Here is a 25,029-nt window from a genome sequence, read left to right on the forward strand (position 1 = left end):
TGACAGAGGTAGTTTCTTATATCATCTGATGGGATCTTGACCCTAATGGGTGGCAGTGTCATCAACAGGTGGGTACTTCAACGGAAGGATATTTGTATGCCTCACAATTGATTTCAGCTTGAACAGCTCTTGTACCATTAATGTCATATTAACATAAACTGTATGAAAGGAACTTACATTCTTTGTCCTTGGTGTTACTGTCATTTGTGACAGTTCTTTTAAAAATCAAGTATTAGTTAAATGGTCAACAAATAAATGTCAGAGTGCTATGATGAGTGCTTCAGAGCTGAATGACGTACAGTAAGAGCACAAAAGGGGAATTATTGATCTGGCTGATTCCTCATTGGGTGTTGCTTAAACTAAGATGTATGACTGCACATTAACTGGCAAGGAGGCCATGGTGAGGAGTATTCCAAATAGAGGGAATGGGTCCGTTTTAAAGGCTCTGTGGCAGGAAACTGAAAAAAAAGACCATTGTGCCTAGAGCAAAGGGCTCAGGATGGGAGCATGGGGCGAAATGAGACTGGAAAGGTAGACAGGAATTGAACCATGTGTTTATTCAAAGCATGGGAAGTCATTGACCTTTTAAGGGGTATTAGTCAACTGATCAGATTAGTTTTTGAAAAGATAGGCGTGCACATCCATTTAGAGGTATTGTCTGTGTGAGAGATGAAAATGATTTGAGCTGTGGTTGTGATGGTGGTAGGAGTAGGAAGAGGAGACAAATATGGGGGAAACTGGGTAAAAATCACTAGAATTCATTGATAGATGAAGCAAAACCTGTAGAGGACTCCCTAAATTGCCAGTTGACTAACATTCTGTTTAAGTTACTTTTAAAGTCTGTTCAGATTTATTTTGGCTGTATTCAAATGGCCAAAGCTTAGTTTTCAGACTTGAAATTAATAATCTTGTAGCATTATAGTTAAAATCTTAGCATCACTGAGTACAATGTAAATTTTAATCAGTATTCATTTAAGCTTAGTTATTTTTCACTGCCTGATTTTTCCCACCTTTTTTTTAAAAAAAAAAATTATTTATTTATTATGAGACAGAGCGAGAGCAATTGCGGGAGAGGGAGGGAGAATCCCAGGCAGGCTCTGCATCATCAGTTCAGAGCCTGATGCAGGATTCGAAATCACAAACTATGAGGTCATGATCTGAGCCAAAGTCGGACGCTTAGCCTACTGTGCCGCTCAGGTGCCCCCTGATTTTCCCACCTTTAACTGATTTTCTCTCTAAGCAGTTTTATCATCCTTTGCTTATATGAGAAATTTCAAAACAAATTTTTTTTTTTGGCATGGGGGATTACTGCTAAACCTTAAATCCTTTGATTTCTAAAAAGTTTTGAGATATAATTTATATACCATACAGTTAACCAATTTGAAGTGTATAATTCAGTGGCATTTAGTATGACTGTACAACATTACCACAATCAATTTTAGAATATTTTTATTACTACCCAAAAGAAATGTTGTACACATTAGTAGTAACATATCATTTCTTCCAAATTCCCCCAGTTGTAGGCAGTCACCAGTAGATATGATTTTTCTGAACATCTCATATAAATGGAATCTTGTAATATCTGGTCTTTTTAATATAGTTTTTTTTAACTGAGTATAATGTTTTCAAGGTTCATCTATATTGTAGCATGTATCATTCCTTTTTTGATGGCTAATATTCTGAATGGTTTTAACATATTATGTGCATTCATTAGTTGATGGACATTGGGTGGTTTTCCACTTTTTTACATCACTTTTTTACATCACTTTTTTACATCACTTTTTTATGAGTAATGTTGTAATGACCATTTGTGTACAGTTTTTATGTGAACATTATTTTCAATTCTTTTGGGTATATACCTGGGAGTGGAAATGCTGTGTCATATTATGTATTGCTATGTTTCACTTTTTGAGGAACCACCAAGCCATTTTCCAAAGCTGCTGCCCCATTTTACATTCCCACTAGCATTGTATAAGCTTTCCAGTTTCTGCACATCCTTGCTCACTCTTGTTATTATCTGTCTTTTTGATTATAATCAAGTAAATGTGAAGTGGTAACTCATTGTGGGTTTTTGTTTTTGTTTTTGTTTTTGGTTTTTAATGTTTATTTTATTTTGAGAGAGAGAGAGACAGCAAGCTGGAGCAGGGGAGGGGCAGAGGGAGAGGGAGAGAGAATCCCAAGCAGGCTCTGTCCTGTTGTGTACAAAGCCCCACACAGAGCTTGATCCCACAAACCGTGCCTGAGATCATGACCTGAGCTGAACTCAAGAGTCAGATGCTTAACTGACTGAGCCACCCAGGTGCCCCCCTCATTGTGGTTTTGGTTTGCATTTCTCTGATGGCTAATGTTGTTGAACTTGATTTTTAAAAGAAACCAGCACTTTGATTGTATTGAGACTATAAAAATGGAAATGTTTGGTAATTTTCTGTAATTGCTTAGAGACCATTAGTTTTGCTGTATTTAAAATTTGTTCTTTTTTTTTCTTTTTTTGTCAGTTGTATTCCCTGAATGACTATAAACCACCCATTTCTAAAGCCAAAATGACCCAAATTACTAAGGCTGCCATCAAAGCTATTAAGGTGAGTAATAAATTTTACACTTGAGTTTTCAGAAGAAAATACTATACTAATATTTTAGAGGAGGAATAATTGTTAAAGATTATATAGTTGACCATTGAACATCACAGATTTGAACTGCACAGTCCTCTTACATGTGAATTTTTTTTTGTTCATAAGTACAGTGCAGGTACTGTGGATTTTTTTTTTCTTCCTTAGGAGTTTCCTAATTACATATCCTTTTCTCCAGGTTACTTTGTTGTAAGAATATGGTATATGATACATACAGAAAATACGTGTTAACATTTTGTTATTGGTAAGGCTTCTGGTCAGTAGTACTTAATTTTGAGGGAGTCACAGTTCTGTGCAGATTTTCGACTGTGCAATCAGTTGGTTGCTCCTATAACTCTCATGTTGTTTCAGGGTCAACTGTGTATTTTCTTTCTCTTTACAGAGTTAATAAGTGTTCTTGGGGAAAAACACAAAAATGAAAATCTGGTTATCACCTGCTAGCTCGCCTACCTAGAGCTAAACATTTAACATTTTGATGAATGTTCTTCCATGAACTTGAAGCTATCATTTTTCTTTACTTTTCATAAGCAAGATTTAAGATAGGGCCACATTGTGGAGAATGTGTTTATGCTGTTGTTTGTCACACTGACTTTACAGAATCTTGGTAAAAGGTTTCTAAATAAAAATTAATGTTTTTTTTAATTCTATATATTTGAAAATGAGACATTATGAAAAATAATTGAGCCTTATTGTTTATAGGACATTTGAACTGGGGGTAGAGGCCACAGGCATTTCGCCATTGCTCTGATACAGTGGTTTTGAGCCAATCTGTGTTGACTCATGGATATTCTGAAAATCTCAGAGAAAGGTTGGACTTTCTGTAGAGAAATATACAGATGCACAAAATTTTGCATAAAATTTCTTGGCCTTAAGGACCTTTTGAAGTTCAACCAGACACCTCTTTCTAAGAGGTTCTTGTCCCCAAAGTTAAGACTCCCTGCTTTAGTAAGCTGTTAAAATTGAGAATTAATGAGTGCTTATTTTTAATTAAGTAGGTTTCAACCTGTGGATATTTGGTGATATGTTTTCCTACTATAAATAAGAAGAACATCAGCCATAACCAGAAGCACCAATTATTTGAATAAGTTGTCTTTGAATAACCGCATTATCTATTAGATTTAACAAATTCCTATTTACAGAGAGAATTGCCACTAGGAGAAAATTGACATAGTTGATTTTTCAGTGTTCTGATGGCCAAAGCTTAGTTTTCAGATGTACAGTTAATTTCTTACATCATTATAGTTAAAATCCCTGTTTATATGTGGAAAATCAAAGAGGTGATAAGTGATAAGGACAGTGACCAGTAAGCACTTAGCCAAGAGAATTTTTCCAAAAAAGTGATTTTTCAGGATATCTGATAGGCTTAGTATAGAATATTTAGTTTCTTGGACTTTCTTTATCCTATTTTACATTGTGATCTGATTTTTATGATCATGATCTGGAGAGTGTACAAACATGTATATTATTACCATTTTTATTCTGTGAAAATAATTGATGTATTTTATGTAAGTTGAGCAAGAATACTTTTTAAAAATTGTTTTCAATAAAGTATAGTTGGCGCATAATGTACTCATTTCAGGTTTACAGCTTTGTGATACAGTATCTCTATTCCTTGTCCTGTGCTCAACACGAGTAACTGTCATCTGTCACCATACGTTGCTATTACAGTATCATTAATTATATTTCCAATGCTGTACCTTTTGATAACCTATTTATGCCCCAACTGGAAGCCTGTCTCCCACTTCCCTTCACCTATTTTGCCCATCCCTCCACCCCCTTCCCTCTGAGAATACTTTTAATTTTTTTTTTTAATTTTTTTTTTTCAACGTTTATTTATTTTTGGGACAGAGAGAGACAGAGCATGAATGGGGGAGGGGCAGAGAGAGAGGGAGACACAGAATCGGAAACAGGCTCCAGGCTCTGAGCCATCAGCCCAGAGCCCAACGCGGGGCTCGAACTCACAGACCGTGAGATCGTGACCTGGCTGAAGTCGGACGCTTAACCGACTGCGCCACCCAGGCGCCCCTGAGAATACTTTTTAATTAAAATACTCTGTAAGTATTGGCGTCAACATTATTTCTATTTTTCAGGTGTAGGAAGGACCTAAGAGAAATTAATTTGCAATAGTCAGCATAAATACAGCTAGATTTGAATCCACGTTTCTCTTAATCAAGAACCTAAATATTGGGGCGCCTGGGTGGCGCAGTCGGTTAAGCGTCCGACTTCAGCCAGGTCACGATCTCGCGGTCCGTGAGTTCGAGCCCCGCGTCAGGCTCTGGGCTGATGATGGCTCAGAGCCTGGAGCCTGTTTCCCATTCTGTGTCTCCCTCTCTCTCTGCCCCTCCCCCGTTCATGCTCTGTCTCTCTCTATCCCAAAAATAAATAAACGTTGAAAAAAAAAATTAAAAAAAAAAAAAAAAAGAACCTAAATATTGATATACTATACTATTTTGATTTATTGTTATTGCTTTAAATTTTTTAATTTTGAAAATTCAACATCGATGTTGCAAAATATAATTAGCAACGCAGAGTCTTCTCTTAGATTTGCCAGTTAATATTTTGCTACATTTGGTTTGTTTCTGCACACACAAACACATTTTTTGGCTGAATTGTTTGAGTTTCAGATTTCATTCATAATAACACTTAAATCCCTAAATATTTGATTTTGACTCTCCTAAGAACAAAGACATTTCCTAAGTAATTATGTAGTGCACTGATCACATGCAAGAAATTTCAGGATCCAGTAAGATCGTGCATTACATTTATTTGTCCTGTCACTCAGCCTGACCCAGCTTTTTTTGTTTTGTTTTTTATGTCATTGACATTTTTTAAGAGTTCAGACCAGTTGTTTTGCAGTACTGTATTATTTTAAACTGCATTTAGTACATAACGTAAATTGAGATTTGAACTGCCTTTTAAATCAGATTTAAATGATACTGTGGTTCATACTGAGGTAAGTCATTGTTTTTCTTTTTTAATCAGTGTTTAGAGGCATGATTATTTTGATGGGCAGTTAACATTGCACACTGTCAGAAAAATCTCACAGATGAACCTATTAGGGAAGAAGGCCTATGTGAATTGATAAACTTTGAATTAAAATTTAGTAAGCAGTTTTACTCAGAATTACATGTAGTAAAATGGCTAGAAGCAGGAAGCATTGTCAAGATGTTTTCCAGAAGAATTATTATTTAATAACAATGATTCAGTATGCAATTAATATTTTGTGTGTTTTTAAATGCTTAAGTAGTGCTTAACTAACTTTTAAGTAGTTGTTTTCCTTTTTTTTGCTTAAGCAACTTAAACTTGTGAGTAAACTATTCCTTTATAGTATGAAAATTTTAGCCAAACTTAAATTTGGATATTTTGATTTGATGACTGTTAGTAATGAGGTTTTCCTTTATTTTTTATTTTATCAATATTGGATTTCATGATGCAGTTCAGAGGAATGTTCTTGTGTCTCTCCAGTCTAGGAGGATGGCCCTTAAAAATATAATTCCTGAGATGAAAGTATAAATAGAAGCACAATTGAAATTCTTTAAACAAATATGCTAATATGCAATTGCCATAAACTAAAATATATTACACACAAATTGTAGATACCTTTTGTTAAATCTATAATTTTTGTTTTATTCCTTTTTAGGCGAATTGTTTCTAAAACTTACATCTATTTTCTTATAATTGATAGTAGCCCATTACTCGTTTTTAATCTGTGTGTTTACTTCACTTCCTTTGATTTGTTTTGGCTGATCCATGAGAACTTAATACGTCTCTGTATCTTATTACATATACTTGTTGTTCCATTTTCCAGGAGAAGCAGAAGGAGATAATGAAGTTGAAAACAACTCCCTTGCATTCATTTATTAATACTATTCATTATTTGATTTTTCTAGTATTACCCTAATTTAAAGATACTGTAGGAGGTCTTTCCCTTCCATGAAAGTAAGAATATACCTTTGCCTGTGTGCTTATTACCAGTACTTTGCTGTCACCTTAACCACTTGGGAAAGTATGGTTTTATAAGGACCGTGATTGAATTCTTTTGTATCTCTTAACACACTTTGGATACATAAATTGTCAATTCAGCATCATGGGGGGTGGGGTGCTGATCCCCCCACACAGTCGAGAATCCATGTATAACATTGGACTCCCTCAAAACTTAACTACTGATAGGTTACTGTTGACCTGAAGCCTAACTGGTAACATAAATAGTTGATTAAATACAGTATATGTACTATATACTATATTCTTACAATTGAGTAAGCTAGAGAAAATAGGATATTATTAAGAAAATCATAAGATAAAATACACTTACAGTACTATATTTATTGAGAAAAATCAGCGTGTAAGTGGACCCACACAGTTCAAACCTGTGTTCAAGGGTCACTTGTACTGACCATGCATGCATGTATGTATGTATGTATGTATGTCAAGAATTCTTTACTAATTAGATGTCATAGTTACATGCTTATGAATGGGAGTGACATGTTTGTCTCAAAATTCATGATTAAAAATTATTGTTTAGATAAACCTTTGAAACTATGTTAAACCTATGTGTAACAGGAAAATTTGAATCTAATTGAACAGATTTTAAAAGTACACTTCATGTTTTTTCTTTCAGTTCTATAAACACGTGGTACAGAGTGTTGAGAAATTCATTCAGAAAGTAAGTATATAATTTTCCATATATACACTAAATATACTATAATTCTAGATTAATGCCTTGTGCTCTACTCTTTTAAATCAGATACTCAAGTTTAAATTGTTTTGATGGGCTATTAAAAGTGATTTCACTTATTTTCTAATTAATAAATAAAATGGTAGTGCTTTTTGTATAATTCTAAAAACAATAGCTTTTATTCGGGTAGATGTTATTGTCAATTTGCAGTGCCATAGTGAGCATCTGTCACTTGAAAAAAATGGTGTGCATATGATTGATTTTAAATAGCATTGTAAATTTCTTTCTTTTTATAGCTTTTCAGGAAATTCTTGCTGGTCATTTTAAGCAGAATGCCTAGATAGCAAGACTTTTAGATAAGGTGTGGAGAAGACATTGCCTACCGGCTACTTCTCTTCGCTAATTCATTTTGTCTCATCCATTAGGACATTATACATCTCAACATCTTATTATGTAGACTTGAAATTCCATTTTCCAGAGTAAGCAGAGGAAGATGAAGGTGAAAACAGCTGTCTTACACACATGTAGTAGTGCTTTTTATAAGCAGTCTTGGTGATCAGTGCCCTATTCATGCCACAGTTTGGGACAGGAGTACATAGTGCTTAAAATTTTAAAAATGGTATTATGTTTGTACTTTAATTGAATTTAGGTTTTGTACTCTGCCCATGTCCATGTGCCTAGATGTAACCACAACCAGTTTGAGAATCAGTGGTATATGGCATTAAGGATTCAGCAAGGTAGCAGTGTTTCTTAAAAATAGTTGACAGAGAGAAGGATATGTGAATCAAAGTGAGGTGACTGTGTCACTAAACTAGGTAGGTAACCTTGAGTAAATCAATTAACCTTTATGTGATTCAGCTTTTATCTAATGTCTTGGTTTCTCAATACTTAACGGTATTAGTAAAACATATTTTGAGATGAAGAACTAGTGAAGTGAGGCTAAGACACAAGGTAAAATAAAATAATAAGTGTGCCATGTGTTTTAGGCAAATCACAGTATAAAATAAAAACGTTGGTGATTTGGAAAATACCCCTGTTCTAAAGCTTTTAAAAGTTTTTTTTTAAACATTTTCAAATGTCGGGGCACCTGGCTGGCTCAGTTGGAAGAAGAGCATGCAACTCTTGATCTTGGAGTCATGAGTTTGAGCCCCACATTGGGTGTCAGGATTACTAAAAATCGATAAATAGATGAACTTACAAAGACATTCCAGATGTATAAAGCAGTGCATCTTAAACCTTTTTGTGCGTAGGATTTAGCTAGGGATCTTTTTTTTTTTTAACTTTTATTTAAATTCTTGTTAGTTAACATATAGTGTAATAGTAGAATTTATTGATTTATCATTTACATGTAAAACCTGGTGTTTATCACAAGTGCCCAGGCCTTAATACCCATCACCCATTTAGCCTATCCCCAGCCCACCTCCTGTCTAGCAACCCTTGGTTTGTTCTCTGTCGTTAAGAGTGTCTTATGGTTTGTTTCCCTGTCTCTATTTTCTACCCCCCATGTGTTCATCTGTTTTGTTTCTTAAATTCCACATATGAGTGAAATCATATGGTATTTGTCTTTCTCTGACTTATTTCAGTTAGCATAATATACTCTAGCTCCATCCATGTTGTTACAGATGGCAAGATCTCATTCTTTTTGATGGCTGAGTAGTATTCCTGTGTGTGTGTGTGTGTGTGTGTGTGTGTGTGTGTGTGTGTGTGTGTGTGTACACACCACATTTCGTTGTCCTTTCATCAGTTGATGGACATCTGGGCTCTTTCCATAATTTGGCTATTGTTAATAATGCTGCTATAAACATCAGAGTGCACGTACCCCTTCAAATCAGTATTTTGTATCCTTTGGGCAAATACCTAGTAATAGCTGAGTTGTAGGGTAGTTCTATTTTTAGCTTTTTGAGGAACCTCTGTACTGTTTTCCAGGGTAGCTACACCAGTAGCCACCCCTAACTCCTAACTCCTGGGGGTCATTAATCTGTTCTCTCTCTCTAATTTTGCCATTTCAAGAATGTTATGTAAATGTACCCTTTGAAATTGGCTTGTTTTGCTCATTGTAATTTTATTAAGATCCATCCAAATAGAGCTTATGTCTAATGGTTCCTTCTTTTTCATTTTTTCCCCCTTCTTTTCATTTTGAGTAACATTCCATGGTACTACGCATGTACCCCAGTGTGTCTACCCCACCATCTGAGTCATTTCCATTTGGGGGGGCTGTTATTAATAAAGCTGCTAGGAACATTTGTCTATGGATTTTTGTGTGAATGTAAGTTTTCGTTTCTCTGGGAAAGTAAGTGCATGTTTCATTTTATAAGAAATTGCTTCTGTTTTCTAGAATGGCTGTACCATTTTATAGTCCCACCAACAATGTATGATCCATCCAGTTTCCACATTCTTGCCGTCATTTGGTGTTACCACGATTTTTTTTATTTTAGCTATTCTGATAAGTGTATAGTAATGTTTCACTGTGGTTTCATTTGCATTTAGCTAGTGGCTGATGACATTGAACATACTTTCACATGCTTATTACTTGGCATTTTCAGTGAAATGTCTTTTTGTGTCTTTTGCCCATTTTCTAATTGGATGTTTTTTTACCATAGGGTTTTCAGAGTTCTTAATATTCTAGATGTAAGTCCTTTGTCAGTATTATGGTTTGTAAATATTTTTTTTACTAGTTGGTAACTGGTCTTTTCATTCTCTTAACACGCAGGTGTTTTGCAGAACAGAACAAAGATTTTTTAGTTTTGATGAGGTTCCAGATTGCATATAATTTTTTAATACTAGAGGAAAACTTTTTTTCATCCTGTTCATTTAAAATAAATTTTTTTAATGTTTATTTTTGAGTGAGAGAGAGAGTGAGAGCGAGAGAGTGTGAGACGGGGAGGGGCAGAGAGATAGAGGGAGACACAGAATCTGAAGCAGGCTCCAGGCTCTGAGCTGTCTGCACAGAGCCTCACATGGGGCTCAAACCCACGAACTGCGAGATCTGAGCTGAAGTCGGTTGCTTAACCAACTGAGCCACCCCAGGTGCCCCTCCTTCCTATTCTTACTTGAAGTTTAGTATTGGGGGTGGGAGACAGATAAAACTTAAGTAAAAATGTAGCAGTAGTGGTTGTGGTAGGGAACCAGAAGCCCACTTCACTAGTTTTGTTTTCTGCCCCATAGCCCTTGAGGCCATTGCATAGATACTGTGTTCTATGGAACCCAGTTTGTAAAACCACTGAATTAGAGTATTGCTTATAGTCAGAAGTACTATTTTAACAAATTTGTGAGAAGGTCCATTTGTCAATGTATATAGTCAAATGAGAGATCTAAGAAAAATTTGAAGTATGAATCAATGATATTAAACTTGTAATTTTGGGTATCCTCCAACTCCAGAACACCACATATTAGCTTCTCTGTACTGTCCCTTCACCCACCATAGACAGTGCAAGGAAAGGAGAAGTCTGGCAATAGTTTGATAATGTGTTCCCTGTGAGTCTAGGTTTTAGCTGTGAAGGATTTATAGATTAATGAGAGATAGTAATAAATGAAAAGATAAATCAACAATATACGATGGTATTCCACAGGCTAGAAATACTACTTGAAAGTTTACTCTGGCCTCTGGCCTCAGGTGTAGGTTACACAAAGATTTGGGCACTTGGCCAGAGAGTGTTTGAAAACAAATTTTTAGATTCTCACTTTCCTTGTGTACTTGTTACTAAAATTCCTTTGCCCCAGGATATTTTAGATCCATTCTTTTTCACATACACCTTATATGTACATTTCAAATATATCTCGAGCTTATCAGTCCTTGTTAATGTTTTGCCTATTGTTTTTTATTTAAGAACTTGAGGATGTTTATATAAATGTTTCTTTTTTAATATGACATATTTTAACACGTTTACAGAAAAGTGCAGAAAACATGTAAAGCTAAATTTTTTAAAGTTACCTGTGTAACTACCACTCAGTTCAAGAAATAGAGCTTTGACTAAAGTCCCCAAATGTCTCTTCTTGATCATATCCCTTTAAGTGAACATAGTCTGAATTTTATGTTAGTCATGTCCTTGTTTGGCCTTACAGTATTACTCTGTAAGTCTTAATTCTTAAACAATGCTGTTTAACCTGTGTTTTACTTTTGCATAAATGGAATCCTGTATTATGTATTCTTTAGTGCACTAACCCTTTATCTGATAAATCATTTGCAGATATTTTCTTCCATTTGGTCAGATGCCTTTTAGTTTTGCTGATTGTTTCCTTCGCTGTGTAGAAGCATTTTATCTTGAAGTCCCAATAGTTCATTTTTACTTTCCCTTGCCTCTGAAGATCTGTCAAGTAAGAAGTTGCTGTGGCCAGTGTTAAAAGGTTGTTGTTGCCAGTTTTCTCCTCTAGGATTTTGATGGCTTCCCGTCTTACATTTAGGTCTTTCATCCATTTTGAGTTTATTTTTGTGTATGGTATAAGAAAGTGTTCCAGGTTCATTCTTCCAGATGTTGCTGCCCAGTTTTCCCAGTACCATTTACTGAAGAGACTGTCTTTTTTTCCATTGGATACTCTTTCCTGCTTTGTCAAAGATTAGTTGGCCATATGTTTGTGGGTCCATTTCTGGGTTCTCTATTATGTTCCATTGATCTATGTGTCTGTTTTTGTGCCAGTACCATACTGTCTTGATGATTACAGCTTTGTAATACAGCTTGAAGTCCAGAATTGTGATGCCTCCAGCTTTGGTTTTCTTTTTCAGGATTGCTTTGGCTATTCAGGGTCTTTTCTGGTTCCATACAAATTTTCGGATTATTTATTCTAGCTCTGTGAAGAATGCTGGTGTTATTTTGATAGAGATTGCTTTGAATATGTAGACCGCATTGGGTAGTGTTGACATTTTAACAATATTTGTTCTTCCAGTTTGTAAGCATGGAATATTTTTCCTTTTTGTTGTTGTTGTTGTTGTCCTCTTCAATTTCTTTCATAAGCTTTTCTATAATTTTCTGTGTATAGATTTTTCACCTCTTGGTTAGGTTTATGCGTAGATATTTTATGGTTTTTGGTGTCATTGTCAATGGGATCGATCCCTTGATTTTTTTTCTGCTTCATTATTGGTGTATAGAAATGCAACCGATTTCTGTACATTGATTTTATATCCTGAGACTTTGCTGAATTCATGTATCAGTTCTAGCAATTTTTTGGTAGAGTCTTTTGTGTTTTCCACATAGAGTATCATGTCGTCTGTGAAGAGTAGAAGTTTGATTTCCTTCTTGTCGATTTGGATACCTTTTATTTCTTTGTGTTTTCTGATTGCTGAGGCTAGGACTTCCAACACTATGTTGAATAACAGTGGTGAGAGTGGACATCCTTGTCATGTTCCTGACCTTAGGAGGAAGGAACACTCTCAGTTTTTCCCCATTGAGGATGTTCTTAGCGATAGGTCTTTCGTATATGTCATTTATGATCTTGAGGTATGCTCCTTCTATCCCTACTTTCTTGAGGGTTTTAATCAAGAAAGGTTGCTGTATTTTGTCAAGTGCTTTCTCTGCATCTATTGAGAGGATCACGTGGTTCTTATTCTTTCTTTGATTAGTGTGATGTATCACATTGTTTGATTTGTGCATATTGAACCAGCCCTCTATCCTAGGAATAAATCCTACTTGATTGCGATGAGTAATTCTTTAATGTATTGTTGGATTCGGTTCGCTTGTATCTTATTGAGAATTTTTGCTTCTGTGTTCATCAGGGATATTGGTCTGTGGTTCTCCATTTTAGTGCAGTCTTTGTCTGGTTTTGGAATCAAGGTAATGCTGGTCTCGTAAAATGAGTTTGGAAGTTTTCCTTCCATTTCTGTTTTTTGGGACAGCTTCAAAAGAATAGGTGCTAACTCTTCTTTAAATGTTTGGTAGAATTCCCCTAGAAAGCTATCCAGCCCTGGACTCTTGTTTGTTGGGAGGCTTTTGATTACTGATTCAATTTCTTTACGGGTTATGGGTATGTTCAAATTTTCTATTTCTTCCTGTTTCAGTTTTGGTAGTTTTATATGTTTCTAGAAATTTGTCAGTTTCTTCCAGATTACACAATTTGTTGGCATATAATTGCTCTTAATATTCTCGTATTGTTTGTATTTCTGCGATGTGGGTTGTAATCTCTCTTCTTTCATTCATGGTTTTTATTTGGGTTCTTTTTTTCTTTTTGATAAGTCTGGGTAGGGGCTTATCAATTTTGTTAATTCTTTCAAAGAACCAGCTCCTGGTTTCATTGATCTGTTCTACTGTTATTTTAATTTCAGTATCATTGATTTCTGCCCTAATCTATTATTTTCTTTCTTCTGCTGGTTTTGGGCTTTATTTGCTGTTCTTTTTCCAGCTCTTTTAGGTGTGGGTTTAGGTTGTGTATTTGAGACCTTTCTTCTTTAGGAAGGTCTGGATTGCTATATACTTGCCTCTTATGACTGCCTTTGCTGCCTTCCAGAGGTTTTGGGCTGTTGTGTTTTCATTTTCATTGGCTTCTGTATATTTTTAAATTTCCTTGGGACGCCCGGGTGGCTCAGTTGGTTGAGCGTCCGACTTCAGCTCAGGTCATGATCTCACGGTCCGTGAGTTCGAGCCCCGCGTCGGGCTCTGTGCTGACAGCTCGGATCCTGGAGCCTGTTTCAGATTCTGTGTCTCCCTCTCTCTCTAACCCTCCCCAGTTTATGCTTTGTCTCTCTCTGTCTCAAAAATAAATAAACGTTAAGAGAAAAAAAAATTAACAATTTCCTGTTTAATTTCTTGATTAAACCATTCATTCTTCACTATGGTGTTCTTTAATCTTGAAGTATTCATGGTGTTTCCAAATTTTTTCTTGTGGTTGATTTCGAGTTTCATAGCGTTGTGGTCTGAAAATATGCAGTGTATGATCTCCATCTTTTTGTACTTGTTGAGGGCTGATTTGTGTCCCACTATGTGATCTGTTCTGGAGAATGTTCCATGTGCACTCAAGAAAAATGTGTATTCTTCTTTAGGATGAAATGTTCTGAATATATCTGTTGAGTCCATCTGGTCCAGTGTGTGCTTCAAAGCCATTGTTTACTTGTTGATTTTCTGCTTAGATGATCTGTCCATTGCTATAAGTGGGGTATTGAAGTCTCCTACTACTATGGTAGTATTGTCAGTGAGTTTCTTTATGTTTTTGATAATTGATTTATGTATTTGGGTTCTTTCACATTGGGGGCATAAATGTTTACAATTGTTAGGTCTTCTTGGTGGATAGACCCCTTAATTATGATATAATGCTCTCTTCATCTCTTGTTAGTCTTTATTTTAAACTCTAGTTCATCTGATATAAGTATAGTTACTCCAGCTTTCTTTTGATGACCATTAGCATGATAGATCCCTTAATTTCAATATGTGGGTATCTTTAGGTATTAAATGGGTCTCTTGTAAGTAGTATATAGATGGGTCTTGTTTTCTTATTCATTTTGATACCCTTTGTCTTTTGATTGGAGTGTTTAGTCCATTGACATTAACAGTGAGTACTGAAAGATATGACTTTAGTTGAATTTTGTTGCCTTGTAGACTTGGTGTTGTTCTCTGGTCCTTTCTAGTCTTTGTTGCTTTGGGTCTTTTTTATTATGTTTGTCTTTTCTCCACTCAAAGAATCCTTAAAATTTCTTACAGCCTGAGGCGCCTGGCTGGTTCAGTCAGTTAAGCGTCCAACTTCAGTTCAGGTCATGATCTCAGGGTTTGTGAGTTCGAGCCCTGCATTGGGCTCTGTGCTGACAGCTCAGAGCCTGGAGCTTTCTTCAGATTCTGTGTCTCCCTCTCTCTGCCCCTCCCCAGCTTGCACTCGTCTCTCTGTCTTTCTCAAAAATAAATAAATGTTAAAAAATTAAAAAAAAAAAAAAGATTTCTTGTAGGTCTGATTCAGTTGTCATGAACTCTGTAGTTTTTGTCTGTCTGGGAAACTCCTTATCTCTTCTATTTTCCTTGCTGGATTAAGAATTCTTTCTGATTCAGCACATTGAATATATCCTGCTGCTCCTTTTGGTCTGCCAAGTGTATGTGGATAGGTCTGCTGCGAATCTGATTTGCCTTCCCTTAAATGTTAAGGACTTTTTTTTCCCTTGCTGCTCTCACAGTTCTTTCCTTGTCTGTGTATTTTGTGAATTTGACTATGATATGCCTTGGTGATGGTCGGTTTTTGTTGAATCTGATGGGATTTCTCTGTGCTTCTTGGATTTTGATGTCTGTGTCCTTTCCCAGACTAGGAAAGTTTTCTGCTATAATTTGCTCACATAAACCTTCTGCCCTTTTCTCTCTCTTCACCTCTGGGACTCCTGTGGTTCAGATACTATTCCTTTTTAAAAAGTCACTGAGTTCTCTAAGTCTTGTATCATGCTCTTTTGTCTTTGTTTCCCTCTTCTTCTGCTTCATTATTCTCCATAATTTTATCTTCTAGATCACTGCTTTGCTGCTCTGCTTCATCCATCCTTACTGTTGTGGTGTCCATTTGATATTGCATCTCAGTCATAACATTTTTAATTTTGTTTGGACTAGATTTTACTTCTTTTATCTCTGCAGAAAAGAATTCTTTGCTTTTTTTCAACCCCAGCTAGTATTCCTATTATCGTGATTCTAAATTCTAGTTCAGACTTCTTGGAACTTCTGAGGTTGCACACTTTGGGAAAACTTGAATCATCAGAAGTTTCAAAAATGACAGAAAAGTAGTGTGTTTACCATCTAAAAGAAGATACCACTTATTCTTTACACTTATTTTGTGTTTCCAATTTATGTAATTAAATGTTGTTTCCTTAAGTAATATGTAGATTGGTTCATAGCAGTAAAGATCTTGTAGGCTCAATTATATATGTTTAGTATTTGTTGAACCTTCCTTCCCAATCTTTGTAGCTTTTATTTCCTTTTATTGTCTTATTGCATTAGCTAGGACTTCCAATATGATATTGAAAAGCATTGGTGAGAGGGGCATCCATACCTTGTTGTCATCCATACTTGGTCTTAGTGGGAAAACTTTTAGTTTATCACCAGTGAGTATGATGTTAGTTGTAGGTTTTTTATAGAGCCTGTATCTCTGGATCATGGACTTAACACATGCTTCTTAGTTTTTCTTAATCCTTCTTAGGCAGGACAGGATGGCTATAGTAGACTGGAGTTGGGTATTCTTCCTCTGGGTCATTGAGGCTCTGGTTAAATAGATTCTCCTGAGCGCATACCTTCTTAAGAACAGAATGCTGCTGGCTATCTCAAAATGGTTCCTTTTCTCCCCCTTCTGCCAGAAACAGGAGAGGATTTTTCTCTGGTATTCACTTTGAGAACTCATGTAGTGTCAGGTATGGCCGTGTCCTGGGAACAGCCCTTTACTACATGCTTTTGTCAGCATCCTTCAGTGCTTTGCAAGTACAGCCATGTGCTTCTGGTTTTACCATTCTAGCTTTGTTTCCTTTAATGTTAACTTTTTGATTTTTTTTAATGTTTTATTTATTTTTGAGATAGAGACAGAACATAAGCAGGGGAGGGGCAGAGAGAGAGGGAGACACAGAATCTGAAGCAGGCTCCAGGCTCTGAGCTGTCAGCACAGAGCCCAACATGGGGCTCGAACTCACAGACTGAGATCATGACCTGAGCTGAATTTGGACACTTAACTGACTGAGCCACACAAGCGCTCCTAATGTTAACTTTTAATAGCTGAAAATGGCAGCACAAATTCTAATAATAGAATTGTTATATAAATGCTATGTGTTATATAGTACTGATCTAGCTGCGTTTCAGGGAGGAGACCAGCTGAGAGTCTCCATGCTGCTCTGCCATCTTGATTGCAGTCTCAGTCTAATGAATCATTAGATTATGTAATAGTTCATGTATTGCAAAGTATGTGGTCCAAGTAACCTAGAGAGTATTTTTGTCAAAAAACCCTGACTTTGATGGTATTCACATAATAGCTTAGATAACATTAGAATGAAAATCACAAAATATGTTCAAAGATGCATTCTCCCTGTGTTACTGCCTTTCTCTCCCTTTAAAAAGGGCTATGTCTGAAGCACAAAAAATTAGAAATTACTAGAATGTAGTTTGAAGATGTAATAACTGAAAACTCAATATGACATAAGTTTATGCTTATTATTTAAAGAGTAAAAATTTCTCATACCAGTGGAAAGCCTTAAGAATTACTGCATTTTTGGGGCGCCTGGGTGGCGCAGTCGGTTAAGCGTCCGACTTCAGCCAGGTCACGATCTCGCGGTCCGTGAGTTCGAGCCCCGCGTCGGGCTCTGGGCTGATGGCTCAGAGCCTGGAGCCTGTTTCTGATTCTGTGTCTCCCTCTCTCTCTGCCCCTCCCCCGTTCATGCTCTGTCTCTCTCTGTCCCAAAAAAATAAATAAACATTAAAAAAAAAAAAATTAAAAAAAAAAAAAAGAATTACTGCATTTTTAGTACTGATAGAACTTGAAGAGAAAATTGAAAAAACATTTCACATTTTTGTTTTTAATTTTTCCTTAGGTTTCTATTTGTGGACTTAGCTATGTTTACCAATTATTAAGTTATTTTAAAGCATGAGGTCATACTTAAGAATTTTTTTTTTTGTCATTTTATGTGACTAATAGTACCTAATCTATAAGGAAAATCTGTCCCACAACATTTTAATGTATAGTATATCTAAAGATCCTGTGGATGAAGAAATGTTTTTTCCCTTAGGCCTTACAGCTTATTACTAAACTGCTAATATATTTTTGAACCTTTGGAATCTTCACAGTAGGCCATAAAGGTCCATTTATTATCTTATGCACTCATGATTCTTCTGTGTTGTGAGTTTGTAATCTGAGTTTTTGTACACATCAAAGAAAAAGATGCATTTCTTAAAAATTTAGTACATTCATTACTTAGCATTCAGTATTAATTTCTGAAGTTCTTATGAGCAACTTCTAAATTCTGTTCAGTCTTACTCTCAGGGTAGTTATTTATATGAAATATTTCAGATTATTTTGTCTTTAGGAAAATTAAAATGCCAATAAAATATTTAATAAATAATTATTAATCACTTATCTATATTTGTGGCATTAGGGAATAGATACATTTTAACAAAATGAATATCCTGCTTTTCATTAAATTTAAAATTTTTCTTCTCTTTACTAAGATACATTTTTTGCTTGGTTAGGTTTCTGTTTCTTTGAATGTGTAGTAATCAGGAAAATAGCCTTGGCCAGATACATGAGCTGAAGGACAAATAATGCTCAATGTTTTTGGAACTTGAGGGAAAACTATTTCAGACTTTCAAAAACCTTAACTTTCAACCTTTAGGTAGGTTCACATAAAACTTCAGTATCCAAACACCAACATTATTGCCCTTCTATGAAATATTTCAAGTTCTTAACAGTCAGAATGTTGCAGTAGATACTGTGAATTGGTGCTAAAGGACTCCTCATTTTCTTGAGTAAATAAGACTTCTAAGGATAATGTTCTTGAAGAGTATTTGAAAGGAGGTGCCTGGGTGGCTCAGTTGGTTAAGCGTCCAGCTCTTGGGCTGTGCACTGATGGTGTGGAGCCTGCTTGGGATATTCATTCTCTCTCTCTCCCTCTCCCTCTCCCTCCCTCCCTCCCTCCCTCCCCCCCCCCCCCTCCCCCCCTCTTGCCCCTCCCCTACTCACACTGTCTCTCTCAAAATCAATAAACTTAAAAAAAAAAAAGAGTATTTGAAGGAACAAATGAAGCATCATCTTGTCTTTTTGCAGAATGGAATCACTCATTGTCTCCATTGATAATGCCATTAGAAATGTGTGTGTGTGTGCGTGCGTGCGTGTGTGTTGGGGGTGGATTGAGGTACTTGAGTTTCCAAGGATTTTTCAAGAATGTAATTGTACTTTAGTGCCATATATGATTGCCAGGAAGTTACTTTAGGTGAAATACTTACCTAATTACACCCGAAAGTTGAACCTTGCAGCCATGATTCCATGTTAAGTAACATATGCTTGAGAAGCAGGTTTTCTTATGCTTCTGGATATAGGGACAAACCAGGAGCAGTAAGCTTAATAGTAAAAGGATTCTTCATTGTGCTCACCTGACCAGATAGGCTAGAAAAGCTTCTGGCAAGAAAGTAGGAGGCTTATATTATATTCCTCAATTTGGGTGGTGGAGAAGAATGTTGAGAAACATTTATCAGTGGAGTAGCTAAAAAATATTTTTATAGGATAGATTCTTGTAATCACAATGGTAGTGTCTTATCTTTCTTACAGGTGTGGTAGTTGAGAAAACTTTTGAGACTTTAGGGTCGGTGTATATACGGTGTTATAGTTCGTCTTGTTATTTGTTCCTTCCTTAGTACAGAAACCCCTTTGTTACACATTTCAGATGAAGTTTAGTACATGTTGGCCATGCTTTTTTCTAGAGCTCTTTCCTAAATTTGCTGCTTCCTTCCTTGTGGCTTTTCAAAATCATTAAAGAAAAAAAATGTTCTTATAACAGTGCCTTGTTTATTCTTTTATTTGTCATCCAAGCTAGTTATGCAGTACTATTACAGAACTTAGGTGATTGGCAGTTGAACTGGGTGTCTGGAGTAGCCAAAGTAGATTGTTTAAGATGCTATTCTAGAGACAGATGGTGTGGAATAGTCAGTGTCTGAATGTTCATTATGTCTACATAAGCATTGTTTCTGTACTTGTATAGGATTTATAATGAAGGTTACCTTCCTTCTCATTATTCCTTCCCTTCCTACTCTTCTTTTTTCTATCAGTGTAAACCAGAATACAAGGTACCTGGACTTTATGTTATTGACTCTATTGTACGACAATCTCGACATCAGTTTGGTCAAGAAAAGGATGTGTTTGCACCCAGATTTAGTAATAACATCATTAGTACTTTCCAGAATTTATATCGTTGCCCTGGGGATGATAAGGTATGCTTTTTTTTTTTTTTTTTTTTTTAAGTCATTACATTACCTTTTGGTCTTAATGAGACTCTGGATTATCTTAATTTATGATTTTGTTACCCTTTAAGTAATTTTGAATTTGAATATTTAGTTATTACACTATCCATGTTCTGAGATTCTTAGAATCTTCTGAAAGTGGAGAGATGTAGATGATTTTGCCAATTTTTAACTTATTGAAGCAGTTGGTTGGTGTTAAACTGGCTATAATAAGCTTTTGGAAATACACTAAAAGCTTATTTATTTGCACACAAAACTAATTCAGTGTTTTGATATTTGACCTGAGCTGATATGCACCTATTAAGTGTCTATGAAACATGGGTCTGCCAAGCAGTTGATAGAAAATAACTGCATTTATTTTCTTATGGTGGAGTTTCACCAGTGCCAGAAACCACACTGCTGCCTGCCAGTCTGAGTGAATAAATATTCCATACCACATAAAAAGAAGGCTTTGGAACCTGACAGAGAATAAAAAAGTTTATGTGTGTCCAGAGATGTTAGAATTTTACTTATTTTGGATGCTAATTTGGAAATTTAGTAATCTCTTCTGATAGGTTGATTGCACTATTAAATTTTTAAAAAGTCATGTAGTTTGTCCTGAAGTTTGTTATTTGTTTAAAAAATAAAGTTAAAATGACCTGTAAATACAGCTTTGGTGCTGAGATGAATCCTGATCACCTCAGCAGCCTGAATGCAGTCTCCAGCCAGCCCTAACCAGCGATCTCCTCAGACCTCACATAGAAGCTGGAACCTAGTTGCCATTCTTGCCTTTCGCTAAATGTGGCTTTCATTTGCCTTGTATATCTATCCAGATGAACCTTTTTTTCCAAGTGTGTGAAGCAAATGCAAAATTACAGAAACATGATTTCAGAGGTAGAAAGGACTATAGAAGTATTTTAACCCGTCCTTCCCATTCGCTGCTCAAATAGTCTCTGAAATGACTGTGCTAAGGCTCTGAAAGCAAAAAAATTAAAATGTCATTTTTCTTTTTACCTCTAGAGTAAAATAGTGAGAGTATTAAACTTATGGCAGAAAAATAATGTGTTTAAGAGTGAGATTATTCAGCCTCTTCTGGATATGGCAGCAGGGATTCCTCCCCCGGTTGTCACACCTGTTTTGGCCAGTACTACTGCTGCTATGAGCAACACCCCAGGTATGTTCCTTCCTTAGAGATTTGTTCTCCGAATATTCTACTCCTGTTTTTCAGGTGATTATTCATACGTAAAATAACCGTTTGACAGTGCAGGAGAATTTATCTAGCATTAGATAACTGAAAGGAAATGTAATTTGAAGGAAAAATAAACTCAGATTTTATATTTGTGTGTAATTCTTTTCTAAAAATGTTTTAAATCCCTAGTAACAAATATAATGAATGTTGGGAAATTGGTTTGTCACTTAGGTTTTTTTCCTGGTTTAGGCTGCCTGTAGTCTTTTAAACTTGCATGTAAATCACCTCAATACTCACAGTTTAGTAGGGGAACTTAATATTTATAAGGAACCCTGAAAAAATTATTTAATGGAGCCAAGAATACTTTCATAATAATCTGAAAATCCTGTTTTTTGAAGTATATTTAAATGACATTTAAAATTTATAATAATTTAAGTATTAACATTTGGTTTATATTTAGTTTTTGTTGTGTGTGTCTGTGTCTATACACCTATACATCCTTTTTTGTTTTTTGTTTTTTAAGTTTATTTACTTAGAGAGAGCAACCAGGGGAGGAGCAAAGAGAGAGGGAGAGAGAGAATCTCAAGCAGGCTCTGTGCTGTCAGCACAGAGCCCAATATGTCTATGAGATCGTGACCTGGGCTGAAACCAAGAGTTGGACATTTTAACTGAGCCACCAAGGTGTCCTCATATACATCCATTTTAAACAAAAATAGCTTCATATTATACATACTGTTTTATATTTTTTAAAATTATATTTTGAATATTTCCTCCTGTCATTGAATCTTCTTCTGTAGTAAGATTTTTAATGACTTCTAAGCATTGTAGGCTCCTTTAAAGTAGTAGCTTAGTTAATGAGGACAAGTATGGACAGATCCTTTTGGTATTTTTTTTCAACCTACCTAATTCTGTAATTATACAATAAAATAAAAACATTTATTTAAGTTTGTATATATTTTACAAAAGTGACAAAGCAAATCTCTCTACCTTTCCAAGTCTTATTTATTTACTTTACATATTTGTTTGGGTGGGTATGTCTTTTTTAAAAGGAACACCTGTGACACCTGTTACTCCAGCCAATGTTGTCCAGGGTCTGCCCGATCCATGGGTATCTCAGATAACAAATACAGATACACTTGCCGCTGTAGCTCAGATCTTACAAAGTCCTCAAGGCCAACAGGTGAGCATTTTTTTTGTTACATGAACAGTGATTTAGAGCTCATTTTCATAATGTACCACCTATATAATATGTGTTTTCTTATTTTGTAAAAATGAGATCACACTAGTACTCGGTAGCTTGCCTTTGTTTTAAATTTAGTAAAACATCGTTATATGTGCTGTTCTATAAAAAATGCATTTTACGCTAAAATATTGATTCAGCACCTAGTTTTTGCCAAATATTATTAGATGCTATTGTTACTCCGCTGACAAGACAGGGAGGTCTTCTGTCTTGGGAAAGATGTCTTTCTTAAGCATAAAACTTTATTTAGGTAGTGACACATAAGTTAAAACAGAGTGAATTTTTAGAGGGACTCGGTTTCGGAGAAGGGGTCAGAACTAGGGAGGGTAGCCAAGAGAAGGTGTTTTTGAGGAGTGGCATTTGAAATGAGACTTTGAAATAGAACTAGTCATGGTAGGATTTGAAGATAGCTCATTCTTAGCATCTTCTTTTTTTTTTTTTTAACCTGTCCTTTAAAAACCAAATTTATTATGATCTGTGCAATAAAATCCCCCAAACTCTTTTTCCAGATATTCATGAGATTTCAGCCACCTGTAAGTTTTTGTTTAAATCTCACCTCACTAAGTCCTTTAAAAAGTGATTTAAAACTGCACATTCTTAACGGCACATTCTTGCACCCCCATACTTCTTTTTCCTATCACCTGCCTGCCTTCTTTCTTTCTTTCTTTCTTTTTTTTAAGTTTATTTTAACTTATTTTGAGACAGAGCGTGTGTGCAAGCAGGGGGTGGGCATGGAAAGAAAGAATCCCAGGCAGGCTCCACACTGTCAGTGCAGAGAGCAGTACGAGACTCGATCCCACAAACCATGAGATCATGACCTGAACTGAAATCAAGAGCCGGATGCCTAACTGACTGAGCCAACCAGGCGCCCCTTTTCTATTACATTATATAATCTATCTTGTATTACATTATATAATTTACTTATTTTGTTCATTCTCTGTCTCTTCCCACTGGAATGTATGAAGGACATACATACAGAAGGATGAGGAGTTTTTTGTTGTTTTGTTCACTCATGTATCTCCAGTGTTTAGGTAGCAGATGGTCAGTACATTTTTGTAGAATGAGTGAGTAGTGAGTGTATAGAGCATAACAATGCTGGGTACACAAAAGATCTTTTAGAGTTGAGATGTCTGGAGGATAAGATGGCCTGTGTATAGAAGTTAACGATGACAAATCTGAAATGGTAGACCTAAATGTGGGACATGGGTTTCAAAAGACAGAAATGGTGGGCTGAAAAAGAAAGGGCTTAGCAGTGTGGAATCGCCACAGGTTTTTATGTTGAAGTCACATGATCTGAATGGTACTTTAATGGATGAGGGGGGAAAGAAGCCTAGAGATAGCAAGTAGTGGTAACAGTGATAAAGGAAAGGAAGTAATGAATATGTGAAAATAGAGTAGTAGACTCTAAAAGGACAGTCTCAGAAAAAAGGGACTATTCTAGAGTTTTAAACGTGTAAAAACGAATTGGGAAACTGAATTGGGTATTAGATAAAATCATCAAATTATTAATTTTATTTTGTGATAATGATGTTTTGAAAATAATTCATAAAGAAAATGTTCTCATTTAAAAGACACCTATTAAAGTAAATAATTTTGGCAGGAGAAGTGATTTTTCCAGAAGAAATAGTACAAAGAATTTCCAGATGAAACAGTACAAAGAAAGTTAAGAAGACACAGTAATCGGTAGAATATGAAGTCTGAGTAGAGGGAAAAGTAGGATGCTGCGGAGCTTTGAACCTGACTGAAACAGTAACAGTGCTGTGTGGAAAAATGGGGATGTCAAAAGAGATGTGTAAACCAGAAAATATATTAACCCCCTTCACTCCCCCCCTCCCTGCCCCCGCCCCACCCTTCCTCCTCTCCCTACCTTTCATCCTCCTTCCCCCTCCCTCCCTCCGTCCTGTGTGTTCTGGAGCAGTAACTCAGCTGTCATATATTTTTGTATTATTTTCTTTGCTCTCCCATTACTAGCTTGTAGTAGTTGTTTATTTGATAGCCAGATGACTCTAGATTGTTTCTTATGTTGCTGTTTTTAGATAGGCCTGAAATTACTTCCTTTCATCTTGGAAGGCTTTTGTACCTTCTCCCACTGTAAATTGATCTTCACTTAAACAATACACATTCGTTGTTTCTATTTTGAAGTGATAATTCTCAGATTTAACCCAGGTTTAGTTCTTGATTAGGAAAGTATTAATTACTTGTAAGATGTACGTAGGGTTTATCTAACTATGAAATATCTTCAGGATCTTAACTGTTGTTTCTGCTTTTTCAAAGGATGAGTGAATAGGGGGAACAGGGATTTGCTTTCAATAGTAGTTGGCACTATTCACCTTTAATTTCCTTACTTCGAGACTGCTCCAGGGGACAGATTTCTTACTTTTTCTGCTTTCAGGAGATGTGTTATCTGATGAGAAATCTGAAAGATAGCAGAAGCAATTGTCACT

The 25,029-nt window shown here is 35.8% G+C and overlaps 1 protein-coding gene across 8 annotated transcripts in view; it reads left to right on the top strand.

Moving 5' to 3' along the window:
• SCAF8 (SR-related CTD associated factor 8) overlaps positions 1-25,029 on the top strand; it is a 204,349-nt gene that overhangs the window by 33,260 nt on the left and 146,060 nt on the right. For all 8 annotated transcript variants that reach the window (XR_015251666.1, XR_015251665.1, XR_015251667.1 and 5 more), the window contains 5 exons: positions 2,496-2,579; positions 7,246-7,290; positions 19,986-20,147; positions 21,177-21,330; positions 22,395-22,525. Coding sequence is in view for 5 of the 8 variants with exons in the window: in XM_086708209.1 (XP_086564335.1) it covers positions 2,496-2,579; positions 7,246-7,290; positions 19,986-20,147; positions 21,177-21,330; positions 22,395-22,525 (576 nt within the window). In the remaining 3 variants the exon portion in view is untranslated. The remainder of the gene's footprint in view (positions 1-2,495; positions 2,580-7,245; positions 7,291-19,985; positions 20,148-21,176; positions 21,331-22,394; positions 22,526-25,029) is intronic.

The sequence above is a fragment of the Puma concolor genome, chromosome B2 (assembly GCF_028749965.1).
Source record: "Puma concolor isolate L17-30 chromosome B2, mPumCon1.1.hap2, whole genome shotgun sequence".
Classification (NCBI taxonomy): Eukaryota; Metazoa; Chordata; class Mammalia; order Carnivora; family Felidae; genus Puma; species Puma concolor.